The sequence below is a fragment of the Colobus angolensis genome, unplaced genomic scaffold (genome assembly GCF_000951035.1).
Source record: "Colobus angolensis palliatus isolate OR3802 unplaced genomic scaffold, Cang.pa_1.0 Scaffold4, whole genome shotgun sequence".
NCBI lineage: Eukaryota > Metazoa > Chordata > Mammalia > Primates > Cercopithecidae > Colobus > Colobus angolensis.
The window spans coordinates 7,258,399-7,273,830 of NW_012117376.1; the positions used below are offsets into that span (position 1 = coordinate 7,258,399).

General features: G+C 52.8%; 1 protein-coding gene across 1 annotated transcript in view; it reads right to left on the reverse strand.

The window, feature by feature from the left end:
* Positions 1-5,816, reverse strand: part of ZNF362 (zinc finger protein 362) — a 27,671-nt gene extending 21,855 nt beyond the window's left edge. The window contains exons 1-3 of the mRNA XM_011955657.1: positions 5,779-5,816; positions 303-366; positions 11-118 (exon numbers count right to left, since the gene is read on the reverse strand). Coding sequence (XP_011811047.1) covers positions 11-118; positions 303-366; positions 5,779-5,816 — 210 coding nt within the window. The remainder of the gene's footprint in view (positions 1-10; positions 119-302; positions 367-5,778) is intronic.
* Between the last annotated feature and the right edge of the window lie 9,616 nt (positions 5,817-15,432).

Genomic DNA, 15,432 nt, shown 5'->3' on the forward strand with positions numbered 1-15,432 from the left:
CCGGCGGCACTAGCAGCGGCTGCTGCGACGAGGCCGACGTGGGCGGCAGGTGAGGCGGCCTGATCTTCTCCGCCATCAGCTGCTCCTTGATCTTGTTAATCAGGACCAGGTTGTCCAGCTGTGGGCGTTAAGACGACGGGCTGAGGAGGTCTGGACCGCGTCCCGCGCCTACCCCAGGCCCGCTGGTCCACCCGCGCCCCTCGCTCCTCACCCCGCGCCCCACAAGGCACAGCCAAAACCCAGGGCGAAGCGAAGCAGCTCCAAGGAGGTTAGGGCATCCGGAGGGGCGACGTCAGTCTTACCTGGCTGGGCATGGTGGGAGGAGGGGGCCAGAAGTAGGGGTTGTTAAATCGAGGCTCGGCCATCCTGCGGGAAGAGAGCGACTGTCACCGGGAAGAGAGCCCTCCCCACGGCCTGAGGCCAGCACTCCTCAGCTGCGCCCACTCAAGTCGGGGCCAGTGTCTGAGATCTATGTCCCCATGGGTCCCCCAGCCTCACAGCACAGCAGGCCTCCCACCAGGCCTAGGGAGTCACATCTCCAGGCTGAAAAACCTGGAATTGAGTGACACGCCCCCCCCTTAGTGGGCCCCACAGGGCAAAGGTGACATCCAGACTGGAGTACCCTCAACCAGCTCCCACCCCTGTCACCCCAATGCTGGCCAACCAATCTCCACCCCCAGGAGGGCCCCAGGCGGCTGTGCCAACCCCATGCGTTCCACACAGAAGGGCCCCCGAGTCCAGAGACAAACTGGGGAGGACTGGAGCAAATTTGTAAATGCCCATCCCTGATCCCTGCCCTTCTGCCCCCTGTCTCCTTGAGTACAGACATCCTTCTCAAAATCAGGGGGCAACATGGGGTCACCAGATATAGCCTTTCTGAGGGTCAGTTTGGCAGGACAATTTACAGTGACCCAAATGATTATTGCCTTTTGACTCAAGAAATTGTACTTCTGGAAAGTTATCTTCAAGAAACAGGCCATGTGTGGTTGTTCAATGCCACGTGCAACACCTGGCCTACAACGATGTGGATGAGAATGCTGTGGTTACGGAGGGGCCGAAGAGGCCTGAAGCTAGGGCAGTCTGGGGCTCTTTGGTAAAAGTGTGTGACAGACTGGTGGCCCTCACCTCTGGCAAGTTCCATGGCAGGCCTGTGCGGTTAGAAGGCCTTTTCAACCAGGGCAGTATGAAGGATGGGCCTTCAGGGCTATCTCAGTCTTCCAGAAGGTTTGTCTTCCTGCGACCCTAGAGTAAGTCAAGAAGTGACTTACAGGGACCATGCCTCACAGAGGGTTTCCATTAAGTCTTGCTCCCTGTCAAGTTTCTCTTGTCTCTCTCCTATGGAAATCACTTGCCTAACTGGTATTGTTGCTTAAATGAAATAGTTTATTTTGACAAGAAAGACCAAAATGAAGCACTTTCAACCTCTGTTCCTCGTCCTATGAGCTTGAAAAGCCCCTATTGGAATGGTAGCTATAAGGTTTCGGGAGAAAACCCTCGATAAGGACACGATCTAATCTCAATATTTCAAGAGAGAAATTTTAGATGAATTATCTCTTGTGATCTTTACTTGAAAGTAGGCACAAGAGGTATTATTATACCATTTTATCAGTGAAGAAACTGAGGCTCAGAGAGAAGGGAAGGAGGAAACCTGTCCAAGGCCTCAAGGCGAAGGTGTCACAGTCAAAACTAGAAATCAGATTTGCTCAAGCTGGTTCCTCTGGGGAATTTGCTTTGCAAACCCTAGTCTTTGGTAGAGCAAATGCCCATATGCAAATGGCTCAATATCTATAGGCAAACGTCCTTACCCCTCACTCCCAGCCTGAGGGCCAGTTTGGGTCGGAGCACCCTCCTGAGGCAGCTGGGGCAGCTCCTGCCCTCCATCAGCCCTCCTGCTCCTCCACCCACAGGCACCAAGATGCCCTTCCCTCTGCCCACCCATCCCTTACAGCCCAACACAAGAAGTACTTCCTGCCTGGAGTTCTCCCTGAATGCTCCAGACCCCTGGGACTTCTCCTTTCCCAGAACAAACTCAAAACAATAATTACAGTGAGAAGGCTGCAAGTTACCAAGTGCCTCTCTTGTGCCAGGCACAATGACACTGAAAGGCAGGTAGGTACTCTTATCATTCCCATTTTACAACTCAGGAAACTGAATTCAGAGAGGTGGGGTGACTTATTCAAGGTCACACAGCAAGTAAGCAGAGAGCTGAGATTCCCACTCTAACCTGCCTGACTCCAAAGTCTAGTTCATCAGTCCCTTACCTATTCAGGGGAACGACAAAGCATCCTGACCACAGGCTTGTGAATAAGCCCTACCTTAGGATGACATGGCTGCGACCCCACAGGTGAGCACCTGCTCACACAGCAGTCTCAGGACCTGTCCCAACCCTGCGGTTGTCCACAGGGAGAAATGTAAAGGCGACTGAGATGTAAAGCCAGGGTAAAGAGGCTCCATGGCTAGGGGCAGGGAGCATGGACATTGGATATACCTGTCTTGTTCATCTGGGCATCCCCAGCACCCAGGTCCAAAAGTTATCAATAATGTGAGTTGCATAATGAAATGAATAAATGAAGTAATAATAATCAGAATGATTTTAAAGACAATCCCATATAATTATCTAGCACTGCTCACAGTTTACAAAGCTCTTCTGTGCCCACCAGCATTCTCATTAGAACATCAGGAGGATGGCAAGCAAGGAAGAATTTTCACCCTCATTTCACGGAGGAAGAAACGAGGGCACCAGGAGGGAGGCACCTTGCTCAGGCCACATGCATGAGAAACAGGAAGCAGCACGGTGCTGTGATGCTGGATGTTAGCTCTCTAAGCCTCAGGTTTCCTCCTCGGTAAAATGGGGTGAAATAGGCTACCTTGCCTCACTCCAGCCCTGGCCCAGGACTCTACCCACTGCACCTCGCTGCTTCTCAGACAGTTCTGGGAGATCCATCTTTTCCTCCTCTTCAGTTCAGTTCAGTTCAGTTCAGAGCCACTACACTGGTCAGGGGGCCATGGGGAAGAGGGGGCCTTGCCCAGGGTACCACAGCTGGAACATCCTCTCTGCCACTTATCAGACCCCTGGTCAGGCAGGGGCCACCTCTCACCCTAGTTGGGCCCCAGATCACTTAATCTGATCCACACCACCTCTGCCTGATTTCTCTGCATCATTTTCTGGCTGGTTCTAAGTAATGATTCAGTCAGTGACCCTAGTCCTGGGGTCCACCTACTGTGTGACAGGCACAGGGAAGGCAGGGCAGGGGCCAAACATTTCCTGAGCTCTTCCTGCATGTCACACACATTGCATCTCATGTGAGACTCCCAACACGCCTGTGAGGTGGGTATCCCCTGTGCAGCCCTGGGACCTGGACAAGAGGGTGGGCCCTGGTGAGAGGTGAGGGAGGAAGGTAGCCAGGGCCAGGCCAAGCCATTCAGATCTTGCCTAAGGAGGGGCTTGAAGCCAGAAAGAGACATGGTCAGATGTGTGTTCAGGACAGAGGGACAAGGCAGAAGGACATTTTTGGAAGAGGTCACAGCTTGAGCAAAGGCGTCGAGATGTGAAAGCACAAGGCAGGCTTGGGACAGTGGACAGCACGCACGGGCGTCAAAGAGAGCTGCAGAGCAGAGAGGTGGGGAGACGCAGGGCACTGAATGCCATGCTAAGATGTTGGGTTGGAATGCTGGTGGTGAGAAGGCGGCAGGAAGCACGCTGGGCCAGGGGAGCAGTGACGCAGAGGGGACTATCTGAGGACCTGGTGAGGGCTGGGGGTGGAGACAGAGCAGCCACCTGGGGGTTGAGTGTGCATGCTAGAATGGGCAGAGGAAACACGCTGGTGGCCAGGCCTCAAGCACGACAAAAGCCAAGACTCTCTACTGTCAGCCCCAAGACACAGGGCTGATCCTTGCAGGGGAGCAAATGTCATTTTGTTTCTCTGATTCTAAAAGGTGAAAAACAGTGGACGGGCAGATGAATGAAACACCCCTTCCAAAATACGGCCTGCTGATGGCAGCTGGCCCATCTATCAATCTGTCCATCCATTCATACTGGACAAATCCTCTGGGCCAAACTGGGACCAGTGTTGTGGAGCCTTAGCCAACTGGAAAGAACTTGGCCCTCCCCGAGTCCCAAGCTAAGTGGAGGAAGCAGACAAGTGGCCCACAAGCTTCTGCAAAGAACTCCGACCTATGAGACCACCTACACAGCACAGTGGCCGCCCTGAGGTCAAAGCTTATGGGCCACCTTCCAGTCCTGTCCTCCATGGCCTCCCTGCCACCTGGCCCCTCGGAGAGGGCCTGTGTGCCATGACACCTGGCTCCTCACTTTCTCAGCCTCCTTTATAGTCCCTAGCCTCTCTTCCCCACCAATTCAGCTCCTCAGGATAGAATGGGAGCCCCCTCTCTCCCACCAGCCTCAGTTCCTGGGTGGCCCGACCATTTTAAAATCTAAAGACCAGCCAAGCCCGAAGACCCCACCTCCAGCCAGGCCTCTCCCTGACAGTCCCTTTGGCCGACTCCTGGGCTGCTCAGACTCTGCAGGCCTGAGCTGGACTTGGTCTTTCCCTATGCCATGCACCTGGTCTGGTCATCCCCAGCTCACAGTGGGACATCCCCATCTGCCCAGATGCTCCTGCAGACACACAGTGATCTATCGCACACCTGCCCAGATGCTCCTGCAGACACACAGTGATCTACCACACTTGCCCTCCCTCCCCACCCACCTCAGACCCATCTCAGCCATGTCCTCAGGATTCCAGTTCCAAAATCTCTCTCAAGCCCACCCACTCTTCTCCAACAGTCCCAGCCACTGTTGCCTCACCAGGACTGTGGAACAGCCCGCTCTGTTTGCAGCCCAATATACCTGGGTTCCAATCTTGACTCCAACTCACCAGCTGTGTGATCTTGGGCAAGGCACTTGCTCCTACCCCCCATGGAAGGGATTAGCAGCCCAGAGCCAGGGACCTGACCCAGCCTGGAAAGGATCAGGGAGGACTTCCCAGGGGAGGTGATGCCTGCCTTGGGTCTTAAAGGATGAGTGGGAGTTAGCTAGGCAGAGGAGGGGTGGGAGCATTCCCAGCAGAAGCAACAGCTTGAGCAAAGGCCCCCCAGGTGAGGAGCCCAACAGTGTGTGAGGGGAACCACGAGTGTTCAGTGTTGCCTGGCAGGTGGGAGATGAGGCTGGAACCAGCAGCTGGGGCCAGACCTAAAAGGCTGCTCCCTGATTCCTAGGCCTGAAGGCTAGACTTGAAGCAGTAGGTGATGGGACAGAATCTGTGGTTGAGAAAGGCCCCTCTGAGTGCCCAGTGCAGAGGGGACTAGAAAGGCCAGGAGAAAAGGCAGCGGGAAGCCCCTGGGGAGCAGAGCAGAGAGGCAGGGGCTGCACCTGGGCCAGGGAGGAGGGCGGCCTAAGAGGCCTGGAGCTGGAGGCCAAGGAAGCATGCAAAGTGCCCCCCACAGTGGAGCCCCGGGGGCCCACTGTATACCAGTGCTGCCAAACACAGCCATAGGAACATGCGGACAGACAGCACCAAACCCAGACACACATGACAGATACAGACCTGTGGCCCCAAACATGGACTGATGGGGACCCAGCAGCTGCCGTGAGGAGGAACCCACAGCCACCACGACACAGGAGGCCGCTACAGGAGGGTAAGCACACACCTCCCCCAGGGCAGACCCAGAGCGGGGCAGTAGGGGCACTCAGGGAAGGCGGGACGAACACAATGCTTTAATCCCCCAAAGAACAAACCCTCATTGACAGAGTGCAACCTGGAATCACAGGCTCCTTACCTAGAGTGTCCTTTCCCACTTGGTGAACTTCTACTCATCCTTCAAGACCCAGCTCAAGTGTTCCCTCTTCTACGGAGCTTTCCCTGAACCCCCAGCCAGTCACTTCCTCTGTGTTCCCAACAGCACCTTGTATATGGGAATAACAATAACAATAATAACAATAATAATAGTAATAAAGTGCCAGCTACCATTGATTTCAACATCTATGTGTTGAATATGTCATGATTCATGTCACTGAATCTTCCCAATGACTCTGTGAGATGCACAATTAACAGAAGAAAGTGCAGCACAGAGAGATCGATCAACTTGCCCCAAATCACACAGCTAGTAAGTGATGGAGTTAGGATGCCCAGCACTGACCCAGCACTACAGGGCCAACTGCACTCCAGGGCAGTTATATTTTCCCGGGTGTCCTCCCCACCAGACTTCAAACTCTTCACAAGTAGGGTTGGTGCTCATTCATTTCTGCCAGCCTCTAGCCCAAGGTGGCCACTTCCAATGGACTGGGGACTGTGTCAGGATATTTTACAGCCATTATTTTACTCTCACAATAGACCTATTGTACAGATGAGGAAACTGAGGTCCAGAGAGGTTAAGCAAGTTGCCTTAGGTCAGAGAGCTGAGTCTGAACTTGAAACTGGGTCTGTTTATCACCCTGTCCCAGAAGGGTGTCTCTGAGGCCAGCCCAGCAAATTCCACAGAGGGGAACTGAGGGAGGGGGTACTGAGGAAGGGGTACATCAGGTGCCAGGCCCTGCCACCTGGAGACTTTCAGACCTAGACAAATGGACACAAAGAGGACAGGCAGCCCAGAAGGAATGTCACGAGACTCACCCACTGCAAGGCAGAGGGGTTCAGTAAAGCAACTTATGGCCACCCCCCACCTCCCGCCCCAGCCCAACACACAGACATTAAAAAGTGAGATTTGGCTTGGCTGGGCTGGGCATGGTTCATGCCTGTAATCCCAGCACTTTGGGAGGCTGAGGCAGGAGAATCGCTTAAGCCCAGGAGTTTGAGGCTGCAGTGAGCCATGATCACACCACTGCACTCAAGCCTGGCTGACAGAGTGAGAACCTGTCTTTAAAAAGAAGAGACTTTGCCCAGACCCCATGGCCACATGGGAACTAGCTCCTCACAAAGCAAACACGAGAGAGCAGGACCCAAAACTGTCCGGACACTATGATGACAAAGGAGGCAAAAATAAAAACCTGCGTCAGAAAAAGAAAGCTTCAGGGAGCCACACCCAGAGGGAGGCTGGGAGCAAGGCAGGAGGCAGCTGGGGCCAATCTTGGTCTTTGTTTCTCTGATTTCCAAATTCTCTGTAATGCTGTTCCGCTTCTTAACGAAAACAAGAAATTTATTCTTAAAAAATGAAAGAAAGTAGTTGGTAGCCCAGTGCAGGAACAGATGGAGGGTCCAGAGGCATGGGGCAGTGGGAGGTCAGGGTCAGCTGCTGGTGGGCAGGCAGTTGACTGTTGCACGCCAGGCCCTGCACAGCCCCAGTCTCAAAGCACGTATGACTTGGAGGGTGGGTGTCAGGAAGGGCTACCTGGAAGAGGTGACATTCCATCTGCACCATGAAGCTGATTAGGATCCTACAGGGTGGGGAGAGAAGAGGGTCTGCACCACCTCCCCTGCCCTGATACAGGCTCCCTTCAGCTCTGGCCTCAGCTATTGTAAGAGCCTCCTCACAGGTTTCCACCCCCGCCCCCCCCCCCCGAACCTTCATCCTCCACTCCATTACTGCAGTCACTGTAATTTTAATAAAATAAAAGATCCCAACCCTGCCCTTCTTAGGACCCTCCATAGCTCCCTACTTCCCTCCAGACAATGTCTGGATTGCTTAAGCCTTACGTGTGCGGCCCCTGCCAATCTCTCTGGCTGTTCCACTTTGCACTGCACAGCCAGACTGAGCATCTCCCAGTTCCCCCAGGGCTCTGCTTCCCTTCTCACCTTCCATAGGCTGCATCCTCTCCCTGGTATTCTCTGCCCTCCCCATTTCACCAGTGAATTGCAATGCATCCCTCAGGCCGCAGCTTACAGGCCACCTCTTCCTGGAAGCAATCGGGGACTACTCTGCCTCCATGCCCAGGTTGCACTGTGTGCTCTCCTCTCTGCTCCCTTTGTACCCTGCATTTCCATCATCAGAACCTCTCTCACCCCATGTTCTGTCTGTTTGCTCATCCATCTCTGCTGCCAGACATGCGCTCCGTTGGGGAGGGATCATGGCTGAATCATTTATCCTTTAAACCCTGCACAGTATCTGACAAAGGTTTAGATTAATTAATGAATTACTTAATAATCAGGTGGGGGGAACTGAAAGGGCTGTGGCCTGGATAGAAGAAGACCTCTCCCCCTCCTCCGAGTCCCCTCCACCCACTCTGGCACTGTGCTGTCCTCTGTGTTAGACTGTTCACTATTTCCTGTATCTAAGTCCTGTCTTCCTAATTGATCCAAGAAGGGGCTATGTGTGTTCTCTAAAGACTAGCCGATCCAAAAAGGACGTTAACAGCTAATAAACACGGAAAATGATTCTGCTTCCATAGCAGTGAAAATTCAGTAAGTTTAACCTATCAAAATAGCAATAAGAAATAAGAAAATGCTAACACCCAATACTGGTGAGGGTATGGTGAAATTGGCACGCTCATGTATTATTGGTGGGAGTGTAAATTGTAACAATCATTTCTGAAAACAATCTGGCATGAATTTGTCAAGAGCTCTAAAAATGTCCAAACTTCCTGGCCTAGTGATCCCACTCTTGGTCATCCATCCCTGGAAAAAGAGAGAAAAAGTTATATGCACAAAGCTGTTTGCATCAGTGGTTTTTTACAACAGCAAAAACCTGGAACAGCCGAAATTTTATTTTTTTTTTTTGAGATGGAGTTTTCTGCCCTTGTCGCCCAGGCTGGAGTGCTGTGGCCGGATCTCAGCTCACTGCAAGCTCCGCCTGCCGGGTTCACGCCATTCTCCTGCCTCAGCCTCCCGAGTAGCTGGGACTACAGGCGCCCGCCACCTCGCCCGGCTAATTTTTTGTATTTTTTAGTAGAGACGGGGTTTCACTGTGTTAGCCAGGATGGTCTCGATCTCCTGACCTCGTGATCCGCCCGTCTCGGCCTCCCAAAGTGCTGGGATTACAGGCTTGAGCCACCGCGCCCGGCCCGAAATTTTAAATAGGTTCTGTGTAAGTCATGTTACATACACAGTCTATGGTCGTTAATAACAGCTAATGTTACCGGCCTTGTAATGACTCATTTAACACTCACATTGGCCTGTCAGGAACTGAAGGCACAGAGAGATCAGGAAATTTGCCCAAAGTCAAGCAGTTAAGTGTAGGATTTGAATACAGACAATCAGGCCCCAAAGCCCATACTCTCCACCCTGACACTGGATCCATTAAAAGGAAGGATTGAAACCACTCTGCAGTCATTTAAAAAACACTTGTGATGGGGGGAAATGGGAAGATTTTTTTAAAACTGCATGTATAGATAGAGCAAGGATATCTATGTGAAAACTGGGTGCTGAGAGAAAAGAGGGGAAGAAAACACCAAAAGGCTAACAGTGGTGATGTTTCTGGCTTGGAGCAGGGGCAGAGATGAGGTGGGTTTTTACTTATTTCATATCCCTGTTTTCTAATTTTTCTCCATGTCACAGCTAATGGGGCGATAGACCTGGAACAGTATTGTTATGTAACTTTTTAAGGGAATATTTTTAATAAAACCAAAAGTTAAGCAAGGTTTGACAAAGCAAGATACCCCAAACCCCAGCCCACAGCTCCACATAGGATTCTGGCCTAAGGCCTTGCAAGTTTACCCAAGAGAGTGGGGCTCAGGGAGGGACAGGGGCCTGCTCAAAGTCCCACAGCAAAAGCCTCCAGCCCCACCCATAACCCCAGCCAGGAGAGCAGTCACGAGGGGACTCCTGGTCCCATCCAGGGGCCCCAGCGGGGAGGACCAAGCTGAAGTAGAGCCTGCCCAGGGCACTAAGTCTACCACTTAAAATCCTTCTTGGATTCCCATCACTTTCGGGGTGCAGTTCAAACTCCAGTCTGATGCTCAGGCTTTCGCCAAGAAGGTCCCCTGGCCACACTCATCTCACCAGGTGTGCCCCTTGGCACCATCCCTCCAGCATCAGGGCCCCCAGAACAAGGTGATCTGATGCGCCATGGCTCTGCACAGGCTGAGCCCCTCCACCTGGGGGCCATTCTGCCTTCAAAACTCCGCTCAGCTGCCACTGCCTTGGGGAACTGTCTGGTTATCTGGTTATTTGTCCAGTCCCTCAAGTAGACTGGGCTCCCCAAAAGCAGGGCTTGGTCTGGTTCTTAGTTACAATCCCTACCCCAACATGGCCCTACAGCTCACCCAGGTCTCCCCTCCTGTCTCAACTTAAAGGTCACTTTTGACGTTTCCCACATAGGAATTGGGCTACCCTGGTGTACACTCCCATGGTCCTCTGCCTTCTCCCTACCCCACCTTTGTATTAATACCACGCCTCTAAAGATGCCTTAGGCCTGTCTCCCCATCAGCCATCACTGCTGCAGCCCCAGAGCCCAGCGCCAGCCATGCAGTAGGGCCTCAAGTGCCTAGTATACACTGGGTACTCAACAGATGTTCACTGAGGGAATTGATGAGGAGGGGTTTTTCCATGTGAGCTGTAAAGATGTGGGAGTTTACCAGGAGAGCCACTGCAGCAGAAGGGCAGCATGTGCAGAGGCTGGAGAACTGTTAACTCCCTGGGACAGTAAAGGTTTCTCAAACATAATCCCTGTCCCCAGAGAGGGGCAACAGCTACTGCTGCAGTCAGGCTGGGAGGGAAGGGAGGGTAGTGGCAGCATTCTCAGGAGGGTGAACTCATCTCACTGTGGGAAGAACAGACTTCAGGCAGGTGGGACTTACTGAAGGGGGAAGGGGAAATTGCAAGAGATGCCAGAGGAGAGCATGGCAGGTGGCAAGAACTGCACGTGCAAAGGCCCCGAGGCAGGAAAGCACACGGCATCACGTGGGTCAGGGGTACAGTGCAGGAATTCACAAGGGAAGAAGGGTGGGGTGGCTGGAGCCATTCGTAAAGGACCAGAGTTCCAGGCTAAGGTGCTCTGGTGAAAGAACATGGTGGGGGACATGGGAGGTCCCTGAGCAAGGGAGGGCCATGGCCAAGGTTTTCAATGGACAAGCTGTTATAGGGCCAGAAGGATGGCCTGGAGGGGATAAGCAGATGGTCTAGGAGAGGGAAACTGAGGCTTCCCATCTTTCAGGCTCCTGAGACATGCTCAAAGTTTGCCTCCCATGGCCCCTCTGCCCTCTGCCACTCCATGCAGCTAGAACCCTGAGCCCCAGATGCTACACCCCACCCCACCCTCAAGACCTTGGCTAGGCCTGGCCAGCCCGAGAAACACACTCCTGGGAACTTCCTTCCCCGGAAGGAAAGAGGCTCCCAGGGTCCTGGATCCAATTAGGCTGGGTTTCCACAGCCCCATGGGGCTGGGAAGGGCTGTTTTCATTGTGATGGTAAGGTTGATCAGAGCGCGAGGGTTTGCTGTCTGTGCCCAGGTCAGTGGGAGCTGGGAGCCTGCCCCTTCCCCTCACTGTCCCTCCCGCTCCCCAACACCCTCACCCTCTGGGCCCCCCATTCCCACCTCCAGCTACCCAGAGACACCCCGGGTGGCTGACCCTCTCTGGTAGCCTCAGTGCCCTCATCTAGGGAAGGGGCCATGACACCCTCTCAGTTCTGAGAGAATGTTCTACAGGCTTGGAACACATCCCCCTCCCTACTTCTATTTCTCCTGGGGACCCCCAGCTCCTATCCCCATAGGGAACTCCTTCTGCTGGTATGAAATGATGATGGTAATAATAATAGTTGCTTCCTCCATGCCAGGCACCTTAAGATACTTTACAAGCATTTCTCACTCTGGCTCCTAACGACCCCATGAGGCAGATGCTGTGAGTGTTTTGAAATATAACATATATTCAGAAAGATGCTTAGAACATGAACAAACAGCTTAATGACTTATAAAGCAAGTATCAGGAGACTTAAGAAGCCCTCACCCCGGGTCCTTTCTCAATTTCAGTCCCCATGTGTCCTCCAAGCTTCTATGGTCATCACTTCTTTGGGGTCAGGAATGAGGCTCAGAGAGGTAACTAACCTGCCCAAGGCCATGCATCTGGTGCAGGCAGAGGTAACAAAACACTCTGGCAAGTCCATTTTCTCTCTGGGCCTCCTTTACTCTCTGGGCCTCTGTAAGGTGAAGGGGTTCAACCAAATCATAGCCTGGGCTCCTGGACCCTTAAAGGGGAATGTGACAGCTCAAGGGTTAAAAGTCTGGATTCTGGAGGCAGACAGTCCCACCTCAGGCCCTTGGGATTGTTAACAAAATCTCCAAGCCTCAATTTTCTCATCTGTAAACTGGGGATGATCATGGTATCTCCATGGGTTGTACGGAGGACTAAGTGAGCTAATGTGGATAAAATCTTTCGAACACTGCCTGACACACAGTGAGGACTCCTGAACAGTCAGCTGCCGTTGCTGTTGCTAGGTTCTCCAAGGCCTAAGGGAGTTTTTCCCAACATTCCAAAGACCCACATGGAAATCTAACCAGCCAGTGATGCCATCCGGGGGGTGGGGAGTGGCAGTAGCTCTGGGCGGCCTTCAGGACCCACAGGGACCATTCTTTTGACTGGCAAAGATCCAGGTCTGAGATTAACTGAAAACAGGAAAGCCAACTGCTGGACCCTGGCTCTGGCCCGGCCCCCAGGAGTTTTTGAGACAGGTCTCAGGGGTCCTGGACAGGGAACCCCTGGCAGGTAGTCAAGCCTGCTTCCCTGCTATATCCCAGGACCTCCAGGGCAGGCAGCCTGTGGGGCAGGCCAAATAGGCCTCCAGCTGGGGTGCAGGCCAGCAGACAGAGCGGGCCCCAAGCAGGCCACAGCAGCAAAGGGAGGGCTGGGCTGGGCTGAGCTGGGCAGAGAAAGGACTGGGGAGGGTGTGGGGTGGACAAATGGCTCTCGGGGAACAGGCCAGGGAAGACTGGCTCCAAGCCCCACCAGACTCAGCCTCACCTGCTGCCTCATCCCCTGCACCTTCCCTAGGTCCCAGTGCCACCACCTTCTCCTTGTCCCTGGATTTCTCACCTCGGGGTCTCCACCCAGGCTGTTCCCTCTGCCCCTCCCCCATCATCAGTCATCATAGTGACCAAAATCTCTAATCTTAATCCTCATGTGGCCAGGCACGGTGGCTCATGCGTGTTATCCCAGCACTTTGGGAGGCTGAGGTGGGTGATCACCTGAGGTCAGGAGTTTGACACCAGCTTGACCAACATGGCAAAACCCATCTCTACTAAAAATACAAAAATTAGCCGGGTATGGTGGCACATGCCTGTAATCCCAGCTACTCTGGAGGCTGAGGCAGGAGAATTGCTTAAGCCTGGGAGGTGGAGGTTGCAGTGAGCCAAGACTGTGCACTGCACTCCAGCCTGGATGACAGAGTGAGACTCCATCTCAAAAAAAAAAAAAAAAAATCATCATCCTTTGTGTGATCTTTTGTACAGTGCCGGTCTACCTCCGCTAGGGCAGGGACCTATATACATCAGTTTTCCTCCCCTCTATCCCCAGCATCTAGCATAAGGCCTGGATATAGTAAATGCTCAAGAAATACTAGTGAATGAAGGCAGGAGATGGAAATGAGCTGCTGGCTCCACCATTTCCAGCGGATCTAGGCCAGGTGTGGGTGCAGGCGTGAGTGCAAGGGTGTGTATGAGACATGCTGCGCAAGGCCTAGAATTTGAGGCTATCTTATCTCAAGTGTAAATGAGTATGCGAATGCAAGACTCATCTACATGTAAAAACACACGTGTGCACACGGAGGCCTGAGTGAGCAGAGCTGTGTTTAGATGAACACCATGCGTGTGGGAGAATGTGCAGATGATCAAGCATGTGGCTGAGTGCTGTTTCCCAGGAGAGTGCACTTTGGTATGTGGTCCTACCAGTGGCAAGAGAGCATGCATGTGCTCCTGTGTGATGTGTGTACCGTGTGTGCATGCACATTCCAGCAGACATGCTTCCTGAACTCCTGGCTCCTAGGGGTCCAGTTTAGGACATCTGTGGTGGTATTTCTGAAATAGCAGAAGAGTGCTCCACATTGGCAAGGATGGTGCAGGAGGTAGGGTCGGGGTGGTAATGGAAAAGCCAATAGTGTGAACATGTATGAATGTATTTGAGTGTGTTAAAGGGTTGTGCCCCCTCTCAGGCAGGTGTACCCCCACAGAGCCGCAGAACCTGGAATGGCTGCCTAGACTGTCCCCTTAAGAATCCTAAAGCTGGCCGGGCATGGTGGCTCACACCTGTAATCCCAGCACTTTAGGAGGCCGAGGCGGGCGGATCACGAGGTCAGGAGATCGAGACCATCCTGGCTAACTACGGTGAAACCCCGTCTCTACGAAAAATACAAAAAAAAATTAGCTGGGTGTGGTGGCGGGCACCTGTAGTCCCAGCTACTCGAGAGGTTGAGGCAGGAGAAAGGCGTAAACCCAGGAGGCGGAGCTTACAGTGAGCAGAGATCAAGCTACTGCACTCCAGCCTGGGCAACAGAGCGAGACTTCATCTCAAAAAAAAAAAAAAGAGAATCCTAAAGCCTTTGCCCAAAGTTCAGAAAGGGACCCAGATGGTGGAGACCCCACCAACGGTATCCTTATGGCCACATGGATGAAGCAGGGAACAAAGCAGGACTTCTTAGGCCCCAAAGTCAAATCCCTCGGCCTTCCCTACACACCTTATCCACTAAAGACACTATTCAGCCACCTCCCCCAAACTCCAGCCAGCCTCCAAAGCCTAGTTCCAGCTCCAGGTTCTAGAAAGCCATCCCCATCACCATGGCCCCAACCCACTCTCAATGCAGCTGGCTTCCTCAATCTCCCCCCAAGTGCCAGGTGTACCCTGTGCATCCAAAAATGTTGCCCCCACTGTACAGGGGTTGCTTCTCCACTAGAGAAGAAGCAGCTGTCCCATCGAGCGCTTTCCCCTGCCTTTGAACCCCAAAGCAGATACTGTGGCAGCCTGTTGGCCTCTGGGGAGCAGACAGAGATGCACATGGCCTTGGACAAGGCCTGCTTCTCTCCCTTCCTACTTCAGTTTCCCCAACGGGTAGAATGAAGTTTGGCTAGATAATCTGGGACATCCACCTCACTCCTAATAGTGCATGATTTTAGATCTCACATGATTCTCCAAGAATTGCACGTATAAATGTCATCAGATACACACTTTATTGGAGAGATAACAGTGTCTCCTTTTCCTGAGTACACCAAGCCTAACCAATTTCCCCGGATGAGTGCCGAGCGTCAGGCTAGAGGGATAGGAACTCAGAAATCCTGAGGGTTCATGTGGTCTTTGTGCATCAATTCATTCATTCTTACATTCAACAATGCACTGAGGCTGTCTGCCTTTCTTCCCACAACCCACTGGGAAGAAAGAGGCTACTGAAACCAGGAATCCACAAGGTCAAAGGCACTGGGAAACCATGACACTAACATCACTTCCCAGGCATTACACACAAGGGAGGTGCAGCACGTTACGCATTGTAAAGAAGAAAATCTTACTAGCGATGAGAACTTTCTGACAACAGGAAGCTAGGTGGCTGGTTAGGAGGGAGCTCACTGGAGGGGGGTTTAGGC